At 42.5% G+C, this 15,456-nt stretch overlaps 2 protein-coding genes across 2 annotated transcripts in view; one reads left to right on the top strand and one right to left on the bottom strand.

Moving 5' to 3' along the window:
- The first annotated feature begins 2,539 nt into the window (after positions 1 to 2,539).
- Positions 2,540 to 8,537, top strand: LOC113012796 (transmembrane protease serine 12). Its single transcript, XM_026153114.2, has 5 exons — positions 2,540 to 2,729; positions 3,910 to 4,093; positions 4,231 to 4,508; positions 6,862 to 7,004; positions 7,094 to 8,537. The coding sequence occupies exons 1-5, from the start codon at positions 2,657 to 2,659 to the stop codon at positions 7,328 to 7,330; spliced, it is 915 nt and encodes a 304-aa protein (XP_026008899.2). The 5' UTR covers positions 2,540 to 2,656; the 3' UTR covers positions 7,331 to 8,537.
- A 378-nt stretch (positions 8,538 to 8,915) lies between these two features.
- dip2ba (DIP2 acetate--CoA ligase B (putative)a) overlaps positions 8,916 to 15,456 on the bottom strand; it is a 48,127-nt gene continuing 41,586 nt past the window's right edge. Inside the window, exons 31-38 of the mRNA XM_026153337.2 lie at positions 15,207 to 15,375; positions 14,586 to 14,756; positions 14,317 to 14,378; positions 14,146 to 14,203; positions 13,943 to 14,017; positions 13,598 to 13,772; positions 13,237 to 13,360; positions 8,916 to 13,141 (exon numbers count right to left, since the gene is read on the bottom strand). Coding sequence (XP_026009122.1) covers positions 12,889 to 13,141; positions 13,237 to 13,360; positions 13,598 to 13,772; positions 13,943 to 14,017; positions 14,146 to 14,203; positions 14,317 to 14,378; positions 14,586 to 14,756; positions 15,207 to 15,375 — 1,087 coding nt within the window. The 3' untranslated portion in view covers positions 8,916 to 12,888. The remainder of the gene's footprint in view (positions 13,142 to 13,236; positions 13,361 to 13,597; positions 13,773 to 13,942; positions 14,018 to 14,145; positions 14,204 to 14,316; positions 14,379 to 14,585; positions 14,757 to 15,206; positions 15,376 to 15,456) is intronic.

Genomic DNA, 15,456 nt, shown 5'->3' with positions numbered 1-15,456 from the left:
TTTTTGGAGGATTTCTAAAACATCGCCCTCCCCTCTTTTCGCCCTGTGTTCCACCTGCTGCTGCAGCGCAAAATCCTTTCATTTCAACAGGAGCAAGGTGTCTGCAGCCTGAACAGGACAGGCGGCCATATTTGAGTCAGCGGGCCCCGTCACTTCCCTGCCTCCCTCTTACATAACAGCGTCTAATTGAAATGTTCGACGCGTTAAAGCTGGCATCACACGGGAAAGACTCCACTCTGCGTGTCCCGACACTCGGTGGAAAAAGCACAGGAGACGTGAAGCAGGTGAGGCGAGAGGTCTGTTTTAAAATGGACACCAGAACCTCGGAGCCTTCTGCTGCGAGGCTGGCGCTGTCCGCTTCAGCACTGCACGAGCTCATATTCATACACGTGCGCGCGCACGTGAGTGCCTACAAAAAAGGTGCGGGGGGGTGCACACAACCCTCCGTTCTTTTCTTTTTTCTTTTTCTTCCCCGACACCTTCAGGCCTGTAGTTTATCCTTCAAATCTCCTCGATTATTAAGTCGTGGTGGCAACACTCGTCTCGTTATCTGTCCCATCGGCTGCTGCTTACATCTAAGCCTAGCAGTGCGATCAGTGTCACACAGAAACGGAGAACATTCTGGCATCTTCTCGGTCAAATCAACTTGTTTCCTAAAGGTTTGAATCAGAGAGCCACTGCGTTTCCAATCTATTCCTGTGCTGAGCTTCACAGAGAAGCTGTGGGTTATACTGCGCAGTGAAGTGGCCCGCTACAACCAAATTGGCCAAAGCTGTATTGCTGCAGTGGGAGGTTTACATGTTAAAAATTGTCACGCTGAGGTAAGCACAACCGTGGATCAAAGTCACGAGTGTGATGTCGATGTAAAAATAACAATCAGGTACATTTTGTCCTCCCTGTGAAACAGCAAACACGGTTTTGTTTTTCTTGGGGTTTTTTGTCCTCTCCGGGATGTTCTGTGCGCTTTTGCGCGTTGTCTTCAAGGATCTGCACCACACCCGTGAAGCCATGTCGACTGCCAAATCAATAAGGCTCTATCTGTGCACAAATAACCCAGGCTGCGAAGCTAAAAGTAACACACAGTCTGCACCACGGCGTTAAACACGACGATTAGAAAACAGCAATGCTCATGTCACGCCAAAATCACCTGGAGGAATGCAAATTTCCCGTCTGTTGGTGATGGAAAGAAGATCGGGCTACTTACATAGCATCAGCCCCTTCTTGAAGCCTTGTGGGGTTTCAAGTGCATCATCCTTTAGTCCGGAGGATATAAAGAAAAAAGCCCAAATTAAAAATAAAAACCTACAAAGTTTTCTGGGCTTCGAAGAAGTCAGACGGCGCCCTGCCTGAAGCCTAACCTATGAGACATTTTCTCCTCCCTCCCCTGTTTTCTAATCAGTACCTCCGATCCTCGGTGAAATGGTTAATCTGATAAATTCCGACAACAACTGGCTGTTAAATATATTTCCCTCCCTCTTCGCACTGGTTCAGCCGGTAGATGCCCATCGAGCGCAGACACCCTGTTTCGTCGCGCTCGCTCCCCCAAAAAAAGATGCGGGGCAGTGTGCAGCTCTGCGACATTTAGGCTACGCAGGGATAGCCTACCGACGGAGAGAAAATCTGCCCTCACCTACCGACGCGCGCCAGGCTTTCCCCAACGGTTACAAGCGAAGGATACTCACTTCGTAAGCGTTACAATGAATCCAGAGAGCCGTTGCAGGACTGCAGATGTGAAAAAGCTTGGGGAGAAACTGCGGTTGTCGCCATATTGTTGCTGCTACCTTCCCCCTCAGCGCGAGCGGTTTTCCTGCATAATTGATGACTCTCAGCAGAATGTGAGGGAGTGTCGGAGAGCGCGTTTCGTAAAATCGTAAAGGTCATTTAGGCCCGCAGACTCCAAACCCCCCCAGTGAGCGCCTCACAGCACAGGATCAGGGATGATCCATGGTGAGAGACTGTGCGCAGAAAACACGCTCAAGGTTTTTCTGACAAAACGCATTGGCTCACTGTGTGAGCACTGTGTGTGTGCAGTGTGTGTGTAATGTGTGTGTAATGCAGGAATTTATCATGTGTAGGCATTCAAATAGGGGAGGCCACTACATGTCTGAGATATGGGAAGAAAATAATAGTTTCTTGAAAGACATTAAAGCTGATGAGTGAATGAAAAGACAGTTACGCACACGCGCGCGCGAACACACAACTAACGCCTTAATTGTTTCTCTTTCTCACATGTTCAGTGTTATAAACACTTGTTCACTTATCGTCACATACTTGCAAATATATTATTTAAGCCGAGCACCTCATCTCCAAATGACTGTTTTCACTTACAGGCCTCCTCCAGCACTTCGCCCTTTAATAGCACAAATTTAAATGCAAATAGGCAGCTCTTAATCCGGTAACCTGCCCTCTGTCTTTTTGCTGTTACGTAATGCGCGAGCTCGCGTGTGAATCAATGCAAACGGAGCCTCAAAATATATCAAGAGCTTTCACGTTTCTGTAGAGTAGCTGCTTTTCCGTTAAAACTTTTTTTACGCAGATCAAAAGAGCTGAACGTGCACCTGACGTCATCGGTGGTCGGAACAGTTTCTGTTTGCGATCAAAAATACACACATATATATTTATATTTACATTAATGAAGGAAAAGAGTTGAAACTAAATGGAGTTAAAAGGTTTTCTCCTGTGTCTGAACGTCTGCTATTTGACCGCATTATCCACTTCGCCACAGAAGAGTGAGTACCTGCAGAAGTTTTAGTGTTATTTCTTCTTTTCCTCCACTTTTTAGTAAAGTATTCAGCCAGTTTTTGATTATCAGTAACTTCAGATCCTGTTTTGCGGGGGGGTTTTGGCGTTTTTGTTGTTGTTGTTTTTTAGCAAAGCCCCTCTTTCTTGGACCCGAGTGTTTAGTATTTAGTATTTATTTATTTATTGTCATTGTCAAGAACAATGAAATTGCGTTTGGGGCTTCCATACAACCCAAAAAAAAGAAGAAAATAATAAATACCCCTTAAAACCCAAGTGTACATATTTAACCCAGTGTTATTTAGGTGAATTTTTCTAATTTTCTAATGAACTAATATAAGTTTTGTTTTGTTTTGTTTTAAACAGGTGTCTCAGTTCAGCTTTTTGGCTAATATTGAGCAGCTAACTTTACTGGGTCCATGTGCTGACTGTGACTCAGCACTTTACCTGATAAACATTTTATTTGTGTTATGATATGATGAAGTCTCAGTGATACACTCAGTTCACTTCCTCGCTGAAAATGTACTTTCTTTGTTTCTTTACTAACAGAAAGATTAATTAGCACATCACCCGCAGTTTTGCACTTTAAGAAAAATTAAACCATTCACCCACTATTATGTGTTATCACAAAAGCAGACAAAAACAACTAATACTACTTTATTCAAATTTTTATATTTTATATATATTCGTTTGGTTTCTATCACGACTGCTGTCACCAAAACCTATATAATCATTGGCTATTTTGGATGTCTGTTGCGATTTGAAAAATATTCGGTAGCACTTTTTAGTACAGCTCGGCAAGAATGTGGTAATAGGGGGGTGAACAGGAAGAAACAAGCAGGTAACAGTATAAAAATAGCAGGTTATTACCCCAGAAAGTTAATGTTGGATCCCTCTCAATAATCCAGTTAAGGCGATATTACTAGTATCCAAGTAATGTCCAAGTAATTAAGGTTAATGCTATTATCATTATATGGTAATAGTATCCTAATATGTTAAAGCGTCTACCTACAAACTACAATATTATTGTGAGACTACGACCAATATGACCTGTTTGAGTGGTGAGTAACACTAGAAAGGAGCTTTAATGTGTTTTTCACATTAAAATGAGAAACACATTTAAAGTTTACGTACAAGTCAACTTAAAACCTTTTTTTTAATCTTTATTAGGTTGTGGGGAACGGCCTCTTTTTGGTCCTCCAGGTGCTTCTCGGATCGTGGGTGGCCGGGAGGCTCCCGAGGGGGCGTGGCCATGGCAGGTCAGCATCCAGATCCAATACAGACACCACTGTGGTGGCACTCTCCTCAGCAGCGTCTGGGTGCTCACTGCCACACACTGCTTCTACCACCACCTGTGAGTCCCTTAAAAGTAACAGTTAGGGCACTTTGCACAAGGGGGGGGTCTTTACCGCAACGTTATTGGCGTGAAGGTAAACGCTGACGTATATGTATATGTTTGGTTTTTTTTACACTCTTTTCTTTTGTGTCCAGACGGATCGGCCTGAGCTATTTTCGTGTGGTGGCAGGACTAAATACGCTATCTTCTCCAGGAAATTACGCCCAGGTCCGCTCCATCAGGGGAGTGAAAATGCACGATGGTTACAACATTTTCACATCCGATAACGATGTGACGCTGTTGCTGCTCAGCTCGCCCTTTAAGTTCACCAACTACATCCAGCCTATTTGCCTTCCTGGTGATGTGATCCACGAGGCCATGCTCAACCTCAGCCACTGCTTCGTCAGTGGATGGGGAAGCACATATTACAAAGGTGGGAAAGGCCTGAGTTACTATTTTAAAATAAGAAAAATTAGTATTTAGTTTAGGGCAGGGATGTCAAACATAAGGTCTGGGGGGCAAAATTGGAGCCAATATGGCCCATTTTACATTTTTGGAAAAAGTGAATTTAAAAATTTTGGACTTTTAAACTTATTTTTATAAGTTTTACAACTTTACATGCTGACAAAGACCAACAGCCACACCCATTTATACTATATCAAAGGAGCTAAGTAATAGATAAACAAGTAAATGACAAAAAAGTTTGTTTTCCATTTTCTACCATAGAAATTTTAGTTCAACAAAAGAACATTTTGGAAAATTAATAAAACCTGTTTGTTGTTTTTGTAAATAGGAAATAGGAGAGTGAGATAGCAGAACGTTTTCTTCAATTTTACACATTTATCAGGTAGAGAAACAGATTTACTACTGATCTTTTTATCTTTTATTAACACATCTGAATGTGGGCTCTGGCAGCTCCTGGCAACACAAGTCAGATGAAAGGTTAAGAAAATGATTGAAATAGCTGAGTTTATTGATGTCAACCAAAGCATGCAAAAAGTGAAGGGGTTCTGAAGTATTTGCAGCTGTAGAATAGAATAGCCTTTATTATCATTGTACAGAGTACAACGAAATTGGAGTGCCACTCCCTTGGTGCAAGTTTCAATAATAAATATAAATGTAAAATATAAAAAGTACAAAAAAAAAACAATCGTAAGTACTCAAACAATAGTATGTACAATATATACAGGATAGCAGCATTAATATAATGACAGTATGAATAGCAGCATAATATAATGACAGTGACGGTATGGAATAGGTTCAATTGTTTTTGTGCTTATTTACTACGGTGATAGCTCTGGGAAAGAAGCTATCCCTGAATCTGTTTGTCCTGGTTTTATGTGATCTGTACCGTCGGCCTGACGGTAATAGTTCAAACAGTTGGTTGCTGGGGTGAGAGTGGTCCTTGATGATATTGCCAGCTCTGCTGAGGTACCGAGAGTTTGCAGTGACCTCGAGGCTGGGCAGAGAGCAGCCAGTGATCTTCTGGGCTGTGTTGATGACCCTCTGCAGTACTTTCCTGTCTGCAGCTGCAGCTGTATTATCTGTATGTCCGGTTTTAGAAGTCATCAGTGCATCAGACAAACTTCTCATCCTCTGGAAGTTTAATGTGAGAGCAGGAAAAGTTTACAAAGAGAACGATGAGAAATTTTAGTAAAGGTGAAATGAACTCCACTGGCAAGTGAACTCAACATCTACTTGACTATTATGTGGCTTGCAATGCTGCCTTACATAAGTTCTTATCAACAGAGATAATGCACGTTGCTGAGCTTGTCTTAGCCTTGAAGCCTACCTCATAAGATGAAAACTAGAAAACTTGATGTTGTGAAGCTGGCATGTGCTGATTACCAAAAAGATTTGCCAGGGCAGTTGAACTGGCTCTTGAAGATTCTCAAGAACATCTTGAGATCTTGAAGGCTGCTACTCAAAATACAGCCGGCTGGTTTTCAGAGGATTGTGTAGAAATCCAGAAACTTCTAGAAAGTCAGAACCAGCCTTCCTCACAGTAAAGACCAAAACGCAGAAAGAAAGAAGAAAGAAACACTTGGAGTTCCTGATGCTACAAAAAGAAGGAGAAGAATTGCAGATTCTGTCAGATAAGAACGACTCCCAAGGCTTGTTTGCTGCACTGAAGGCAAACTGTGGTATCCACATGATGTGACATCTGACAGGAGATATGAAGGACACCACTGAGTGATGAAAGGAACAGTTTTAGAACCTCTTTAACACAACTTCAAGTCCCAGTTAGAGCTCGGCTGTGTATATCCATTTCAATGGATGAGCCATAGAAAGCACTCAAGAAAACTAGGAAAAGTCGGGTATCAGGTCAGGCTCTTATATCTCTACAACAACTCCTGGAAACAGAAAAGATCACACTGAATAGAAAGAAAGAATCAGTGAAACGCCATATGGAGATCACTGGGATGCACTCTGAAACCTGAGAAGTGCAGAGTTGTCAAATCAGGTGTTCATGCTGCGCAAGGCATTTGTTGACCAGATTACAGGGCCTCGCAAATAAGGTGGCACATCAGCTTCGAGTTGGGCGGTCACTCAGCGCAACAGATGTGGAAAATTGTCATTTCTAGGGCAGGTCGCACAAGTGTGGCTATCACAGTCTAATCTACAACTGAGTCACAATGGGCTGCTAGTGACCTGTTTTTGAATATATTATATCATGTAGATACTGAAAGCATGATTATTTTCCTCTGTTTTTAAATGTCACTCTCACATTACGTCACATATATTAATAAAGTTTTTTCAAAGCATCTTTGGTGTGTGAACTGCAGGCCCGCTGACGAACAAACTGCAGGAAGCTGAGGTGGAGCTCATCGACAGACAAACATGTAACCGGGTCACCTGGTATAACGGCATCATCACTGAGAAGATGATCTGCGCAGGACTGGAGAGCGGAGCAGCCGATTCCTGTCAGGTGCTGATCCTTGGGTTTTGTTTTTGTTTTTTATTAAGTCACTACGGGCTGGTTGAAAGAAAACTTCACGCTGTTTGTGTCTGCTTCAGGGTGACAGCGGGGGCCCGCTGCAGTGCTACAGCGAGAATCAGGATAGGTTTTATCAGGTTGGCGTGACGAGCTTCGGAGACGAGTGTGGACTTCCTCTCAAGCCTGGGGTGTACGCACGAGTCAGCATTTTTTCAAAGTGGCTGACTGCGAGTCAGACAGCGGTAGCAGCATCTGTCCACAGAGCGAGCACGGGAGTCATCGCAGCTCTGCTCGCTGCTGCTTTGACGCTGCTCTGAAACATCCAGACTGGCAGCAATAAACATCCAAACTAAAGCAAACAGCTCTGAACGCCACACGCTTATTTTTTCATATACAGTTCATAACAACAACCCTGCTAGAGCTGTCAGAGCTTTTTTAAAGGCACAGGAGAGCCACATTTCTTATTCAGCAGCTTACTTTGGAGTGATGGTGTAACTTGTTGTCAAGCCAGAAACGCTCTGATTGTTTCACATGATATCTGTGTTTATTAATTTTCTTTGTACAGCATGTAAATACAGACAGAGACACATGTATGTGATGACATGTGCTTCGTCTTAAAATGAGCTCACATTTTCTAACACGTTGCTTTTGTTATCAGTAATAGAAGGAGGGTTAAGACGTGCTAATAATGGATGGTTTTTATTTCTCTGCTGCAAGGAGTTGTTTCCTTTGGAGAGACGAGTCCATTAGAAATACGAAAGCTGTAATATGACTGAAAGGCAGCTGCTTCCTTGGAATTCACTTTATTGGCGACATTTCCACAACAACTTAGCTTGCTTAGATTATCTCATAGAGTTTTTAAGGCACTCAGCAGAAGAGAGAAGAGCTTTTAAACTCCTGAGTGGGTACAAAAAAGATGTCAGAGCTTTTATTTATTAGGAAGACCAGAAGTTTCCCTTTTTTTCCTAATAAAAGCTTTAAAACATCCAGAAAAAAACTTTATTAAGAGCAACAGATTGTATTAAGATGTTAAAAGGCTTAAGTTTAATTCCTGGATTAATGGCATGTCTGTAGGTGATTATATAAATGTATTAACAGCCTGATTTTAACTGATTAGCCTGATCTAGAGTTTCTAGATGGTGTTTTTAAGAAAGCTTTTCTTTTAAGAAACACATTTCCAGTGTCAAATAAAACTAAATTAGTCTGTTTCAGAAATCGAATTATTCTTGCATTAATATATATAAAAAAATAAATGAATAAAAAAAAAAAGTAACTAAATACACAGCTTCTTCCTTTCTGATACTACTTTGTTACACTGCAACAGGCCTAGACTGCTGGGGTCTTCCCATGATGCATTGTTTCTTTTTCGCTTTCTTTGTGTTCTCCACTCTGCATTTAATCATGACTTATTATCAATCTCTGGCTCTCTTCCACAGTGTGGTTTTATCGCTCCCCCTGCCCCTCACTCCCAAACGGGCGTAGCAGAAATCTGCCCTTCCCTGAGCCAACCAGAGGTTTCTTCCTGTTAAAAGGGAGTTTTTCCTTCCCACTGTCGCCAAATGTTTGCCAGTAGGAAGTCGTGCGATTATTGGAATTTCCCTTATATATTGTCGGGACTTTACCGTAGAATATAAAGTGGTTTGACAGGACCTTTGTTGCAATTAGTTGATCATCAATCAACTATTAACTATCTGTTGGTTCAAGTAAAGAAATATCTTATTTTATTAGATGTGAATATTTGTAAGAAACGCTAAGCAAAACTGAAGTGTGGCATCTTAACACCCCCAACACAAACACACAGAGCAGAAACACTGACACCTGCTGGAGGGAAGATGCCATTTTCTTTCTTGTAACAGCAGCTGGTTGCAGATAGATGAGAAAAGAAGAAGTACAAGACAAGTCTGACAAAGCAATTTTTTTATTATTTGACATGAAACACATCCAATGACAGAGTGACAGTGTTTTTGTCAAGTAAGACATGTTGTTGTTGTTGTTAGAAGTTATCGCACCATTAACCAGTTGAGAATGTCTTTGCTGCAGCTCGACGATGCATAGTGAACAGACAGTTGCTGAGGTATACATTGTGGGCCCTTGAGTTTGTGGGGTTTTGCGTTTGCGTGTACGAGTAAAAGATCCTAATTTCATTACCTCGCAGGTACATTTACATTTTGTGCTTAGGATAACTTTGGAGGTTTGAAATGTTCGCCATTCGTCACAACACAATATGAAAACTCTATATATTCAGAGCGCATTGTCCATCAGATCCCGAACCGATGATGATGCAAGTATGGAGTGACTGAAGACATGTTGGCATGGAAAAAGAATGACTTGGTTTCACACAAAAGGGCATCTTCTTGTAATGACACTGGAGAACAAAACTGTCAACTTTCCCTTATTGAATAGCACCAATGTCTATTGAAAAGGCTTGAAGGCCAACATGAAATTATAAAACTTTATTAAAACTTGTCAGAGTGAAACAGTAGCGACAAAGCAATAATCACACAGCAGCCTCAGAAACCTCAGAAGACGCGTGACTCCAATTTCACTGGCACGCACACACGCCGTCGGTGTCGGTCACCGATTGAAAAGTGGTTTAATCGACGCGCGACAAAGCCGCTCCTACATCAAACCAGCTGCTTGCAGATAAAGATTGCATCAGGAAAATATTGATGAAATCCCTAGAAAATATATTAAAATTCCAATTTTGGATGGAAAGAGTAAAAATACAGTGGAGGCGACATTAAAAAAAAACAGAAGAAATAAAAAAAACAAAATAACAGGTTTACCATTTTGGGAAAATTCTTACAAAAGACAAAACTTGTTGCACCATAGAAGCCAAATATCACTGCTGAACACACGCGCGCACACACACTCACACACACACATAAAATGATATTGGGAAAGTGCACGTTTGTTCCTGCCCACTGAAACCGTTTTTGTTGCTTGCGATGTGGTAACCTTAAAATAATAACAATGCAGAAAATGCTGTCAAGTATGAAAGATCAAGTCAAGTTTTTTTGTTTTGTTTTTTTTTATCTACAGATTCATTTTCATGTACACATTAACACCAGTAATACAGTATTTGACCTCTAAAATACAGTATACAGACATCTTTATTACTTCACTTTTTAAAGGAGGGTTCTGCAATTTTTAAAAAATCTTTTGAATCACAGGTTTGTTGCGGATTGTTCCCAGTTCATTTTCTTTCTTTTTTTTTTAAGTGTTGCCCACATTCAGAATTAATGGGTCTGAGTGATGACGGTTATGTTAAAATCAGAAAGGTATGAGCATGAACATAAAACACCAGCCTTCCTCTTAAAAAAAACCTTCTTTTTTTTAAAATGTATGTGTGAGTTTTGAGCTACAAACTGGTTTCCGATTTCTCGCTTAGATTCGGTGAAACAGTTCTTTAAATAAGCAATAAAAGTACAGAAGTTCCACAGGTTTAATAAGGCAAAGCTCCTCATTCTTGATTTCTTTGTTTTGCTTTTTTTTTTTTTTTTAAATTCAATGGTCCATTATCGTAAATGTCACCATGGTAAAAGGCACCGACTTGCCTTCAGATTTTCTACATTTATCTAATCAGCTGTGACACTAAATGAAACACGTTCTTTGATATAAGGTGGAAAACTACACACAGACTGAAAGCTAGCAGCTCACTTCAGAACCTCAGACCAAGCCAGGCGAAGCCGAACAAAACGGCCCTTGAACACAGAGAAGTTGGACCTTAAATTTTGTTTAGCGGTTTTTTGGTCTGCTATGGTTTTCAGAGCCTAGAGTGCCAAACTCCAGATTAAGCCTCTGATGTATTAACATCACATTAAAGCCACATTAGAGCTAAACATTTGACTTTATAAAGAAATTTGGCGACTTCACCCACGAAAAGAAAACCTTAAAAACTTCCCTCAACTTTCTAATTTGAATCTCTCCCTGGAAGTTCCCCATGCATGTCGGGTGATGCTGGAGCTCAGCTGCAAGATTAAATTGGCCTTTGCTATCTCTCCTACTTTCCTAAGGTTACAAAAATGTCCCTGCAAAACTGTCAGACTGAGCAAGCTGGTTGTCATGTACAACCCAAAGAACAAACAATAGTTTTCAGCTCATGAGTCCACAGGATCCAGGCCAAATTCTACTGTAAAGCCTCCCTGTTGCACTTGCTGTGCCAGATTTGTATCCCTGAGGTGTTTTCCTCTTCAGCAAAACTAAATCCAGTCTGAAATGTGTTCAGTCTAACGCACCAGTGAGAGGTGCATTAGCTGTTCTGGGGTGCACAAGGAGACCACATTGAAGGTGTGATCGGACAAATTTCAAATCACTTCCGGTTAGTTCTTCTCATGGGTGAAGTCACAAAAGTTTGTTGATGTTACTTTGTGAGATTTTTGTAAAGAAAATAAATACCCGGTGAGAAAAACTACACATTCACACAGAGACACCAACGTTCTCAAGATATTTCCTTAAAAAACAAAACCTTTAGATGAACCAAACGCTCATCTATACTGGCTATAGCTACATTTGTACAACACAAACAGTGCTGTCATTTATAGTCACACGTATTTATTTCTTTACAACATTTTAGCTGACAGATAAAGAGTAAAGAGAGTTAACTGCAAAGATGGGTTAAAAGGAGAAGAGAAACAGAAGGTTGTCTGGGAATAACTTCAGAACATTCTTGGTCTCCCTCATTAACACCGGGTACTTATTTCCTCTTTAAGAGCAGCTCTTGTTGAGCGCCGGGAGGCTGTGAATGCTTTTACATGAGAGGCACAAAAACTGTGACAAAGCCTGAACATTCAGCATAGGCAGCGAAATAACTGCTGTGAGAATCCTTGGCTCGCGAAGCTTGTTTTCGTTTTGTTTCGAGCCCGCATGTAGACGTCACCTGCACTCCCAGCTGGCATGCACACCTAAACACAGACTATAGTTTCGAAAGTTGTTCTGGAAATTGGCGCTTTTTAAAAATAGATTAGTACTATCACAATCATACGAGCTATCTACCCCACCGACTCCTACTCACACCGAAGATGAAGAATCTGTTTCATCTTTACTACTCGGGTTCATGAAGTCTTTCTTTTCCCACACCAACAAGTAATTCAAGCATTTTTTTAAGATATTTTTTTGTTTCGTCATTGTCGACACTAAGTCTGCCAGCAAACATCGCGTGTGATGGAAAGTGGACGCCACTGTGCACCTGGTGGGCAATTGTGTCAGGACTGCCCGCTGTGGGCTGTGCTTGCTTGTGGCGCTTTTAATACTGATGTGGATTTGCTCTTTTTGACAGCAGCAGGCATGAGGGGTGGGGGAGGCAGGAGACAGGAAATCGAGGTGCGAGGACGTAAAGTGCAAGGGGAGAAGTTCCAGTGCACCTTCAAGATTAGACGGGTTTAAAAAAAAACTGAAAAATCTGACACATGAGCATGCATGGTTCAGGAGGAAAGCAAAAGGATAGAAAAATGAGGGGAGAATTCCATTCTTCTCTTTCTGGGAGTAATTAAAATATCCTAAAAACATGAGTTTGATTGACGAGGGAGAGGTGGGTGCAGAAAAAAAAGGATGATGGGATTTCTCCCAGTCGACACGTGCATCTACCTTTCAGGAGCAGAGAAAGTGTCAGGCCCCACAGTAGAAATCTCAGTGAACCTGGACTGCAGCAATCGAGCAGGTGGAAGTAAAGACAGAACAGTTTCTGAGAGGGAAGCATGTTGTCGTTACAGTACTTGAGTCGTTTCTCGCGTTCCCACGCCGTTTGGCATTTCCAATGAGTGTGTCTGAGGTTTTAACTTCGGGGCTGCTACTGTACACGTCCCCAAAGTCCTTCTCCCTCGTTGTCTGTTCTCGGAGCCTGGCTCAGGTTTCTGCATCAGTTGGTGAAGGGTGTTCACATGTTGTAGGCCACGTAGATGGGGTCCAGTTGGTCAGCCAGGAAGGAGTCTCGTAGATGCATCCTCTGCTTCTCTCCCCGGGAGTTGATGGGGATCACCCCCGGGTCCACGATGACCACCACTCCGACGATGAGGTGGTGCTCCTCCAGGACCACGTTGGTGACGAGTGGCACCAGGTCCAAGGCCTCCTGCTCCGAGCCGCTAAGCTCCGCCACCACCACCAGCAGGTTGGTCCATGTAAACACGGCACTGCGAAGCGAGAAGTGGGAAAAGTTCAGGTTTCTGCTACTGTTCGCTACGAGGATCAACAACGCCACGTTAAGTGCACATCTGCTGCTCCTTACCTCTCTGCGATGCTGCGGTGGGCGCGGGACACGGACGTCTCGATGTCGATGGGGTGATAACGCAGCCCCCTCAACTCCAGCGTTTCATCCAGGGATCCCACCACAAACAAGGCATCATGGCGATCTGTGGCGGGGACAAAACTATTTGATTATTTACAGTTCCAACAATATAAAGTGTCTTGTTTTAAAGATCTGGCTACAACTGTGCAACCTGTAGATTAGGGTCCAATGTTGTGATGCATTTGTGATGAGAACTTTCAGTACAACCAAGCATTTACATTTTAAAGGGTTCAACACCAATTGCTTCTCCAAGTCATTATTACATTATTACAATGTCACCAAATATCAAATGTCCTCTCACCTCCACTTGCATCCAGCAGCTCTGTTCTCTTGATGAAACCCAAGTAACTGGTCCTGGCCCACAGAGTTTGGGGCTCCCCAAAGCTGAGCCTGGTGTTGAAGTGGTCTGCCTGCAGGCTCTCCTCCCCATAAATGGTGTAGTAGCCACTGGCATTGTGTGGGCTGTTCACCCAAATCTGCACAAAAAAAAAAAAAAAGACTTTCTGAATTACTTTGGCTGCTAAATTTTGACAAGAAGAGAGAAATTTGACTAAAAATCAACATAAAATAAATCTTTTCACTGTCGCCCTCTTTTACTCCGTGCCAGTGAAATCGGACGGTTTGTGGCACATGTTTGCGCACTCACCTCACCAAGATGCGAGTCCCCCAGTGGGCCTCTGGTCTCTGGGTTGACTATGATGACTCTCACTCCTGGTAGGATCTTCGAGAAGGAAATGAGAGGAGAATTTCACTTTAAGACTCCTTTAACCAACTCTTTTAGTGCTCTGGTTCTGTGGCCACAGTGAGCATCACATAAGTGAGTTTTACCAGTCAGTGATCAATACTTACAGTGCCCGACTCCATGAGTGGAAGACTCTGTGGCGCTCCTCTTTCCACTAGCCTCACCCTGAGGGACACAGAAAAGACAAGCCTGTCAGTCTTTCTGTTGTTGTCCACCAGCTGCACCACGTGACTAATGTGGTTGCCTTTGTGCTGCTTTATGAGAGTCTTCAGCCTTACCTGTCGTGACGCAGGGACTTCATGTCAACATAGACAGTGGAGGGGTCTGGTCCAGCAGTGCCCTAGTGACACGGGGGGGTAATACATTAAAAATAAAGTTTTTTAGCTTACAGAACATGAATAAGTTATTATCATAAGTTATTAACATTCAGTACATCTCCTTGTGCAGCTCAGATGACATGGTTTTTTATTTTTGTTGAGCAGAACCAAAAAAAAAGCCTGATTTGGGTCAAAATGTCCTCATAAGACTGCATATTTGCGAAACCAACCTGAAGGCAGATGGCTAGGTTGACCCTCGAGCCAAAGGCGGTGCTGACGGCGCGAGGTGAAAGGCCGAGGTCTTTGAAGAGCTTGGAGAAGGACTGCGTGAGAGCGAGGCGAGGACGCTCCTCTGCTATCACCACACAGCTCCGCACGCACGACAGGTTCAGACCGCGCGCCTGCAGACACGAGCGGCTAAAGGTCACTCACTTTTAACAGGTGTAGACGGTAGCTTGACGCAAACATGGACTCTGCATTACTGAACATTTTCATCCAAAGCAGAAGGAAAACCGAATGAGGAAAGATAAAGGATAAAATGAAGATGAGCACAGACAGAGACAGATAGTGATTTTAAAACAGATATGATACATGTAAGGCCCATAACGCTGTAAACATACAATCTACTTAATTAGCATGCTAGCTCGCTGGCAGGTGATCTGTCTGAATGAATAGGTGAATCATTTTTTAAGCCTGAGACAGGTGTTTATTACTCTGCTTCACAGCAGTAATATTTTCTGTCATAAAGTAATTTATCACTGTGTTGTTTGTCAGAGTAACAACAGAAATGACAGCACGGTAATCTGAGAGGAGGAACCACATCTGGGAGATTATGTGAGTGTGTTTGTGACCTTCAGCATCTCCGTCTGGGTGCCCAGGCCTTTGGTGCAGAGCTCCATGACAGAATACGAGCAAAAGGTGTCTCTGATCTTGTACTGACTGAGCGTGCTCAGCCACACAGGCAGCGAGCTCTCCAGCTCCAGGGGAGGGATAAGGATGGACTGGTGACCTGAGTAAACACTGGAAACGAGAGAAAACTGTCAGCAACAGCAAAGCTGTGTGTTACAAGAATAATGGCATTCTGTCTTTATGTTTGTGTTG

The sequence above is a fragment of the Astatotilapia calliptera genome, chromosome 20 (assembly GCF_964374335.1).
Source record: "Astatotilapia calliptera chromosome 20, fAstCal68.1, whole genome shotgun sequence".
Taxonomy (NCBI): domain Eukaryota; kingdom Metazoa; phylum Chordata; class Actinopteri; order Cichliformes; family Cichlidae; genus Astatotilapia; species Astatotilapia calliptera.
Note: the sequence above shows the minus strand (reverse complement) of the source record. Positions and strands in the feature narration are given on the sequence as shown.

Excerpts from the sequence above, each read along its gene's own strand:
- LOC113012796 (XM_026153114.2), top strand. The coding sequence starts at position 2,657 with ATGGAGTTAAAAGGTTTTCTCCTGTGTCTGAACGTCTGCTATTTGACC. Across the intron at positions 2,730-3,909 it reads ATCCACTTCGCCACAGAAGA|GTTGTGGGGAACGGCCTCTT; the intron begins GTGAGTACCTGC and ends AATCTTTATTAG. Across the intron at positions 4,094-4,230 it reads CACTGCTTCTACCACCACCT|ACGGATCGGCCTGAGCTATT; the intron begins GTGAGTCCCTTA and ends TTTTGTGTCCAG.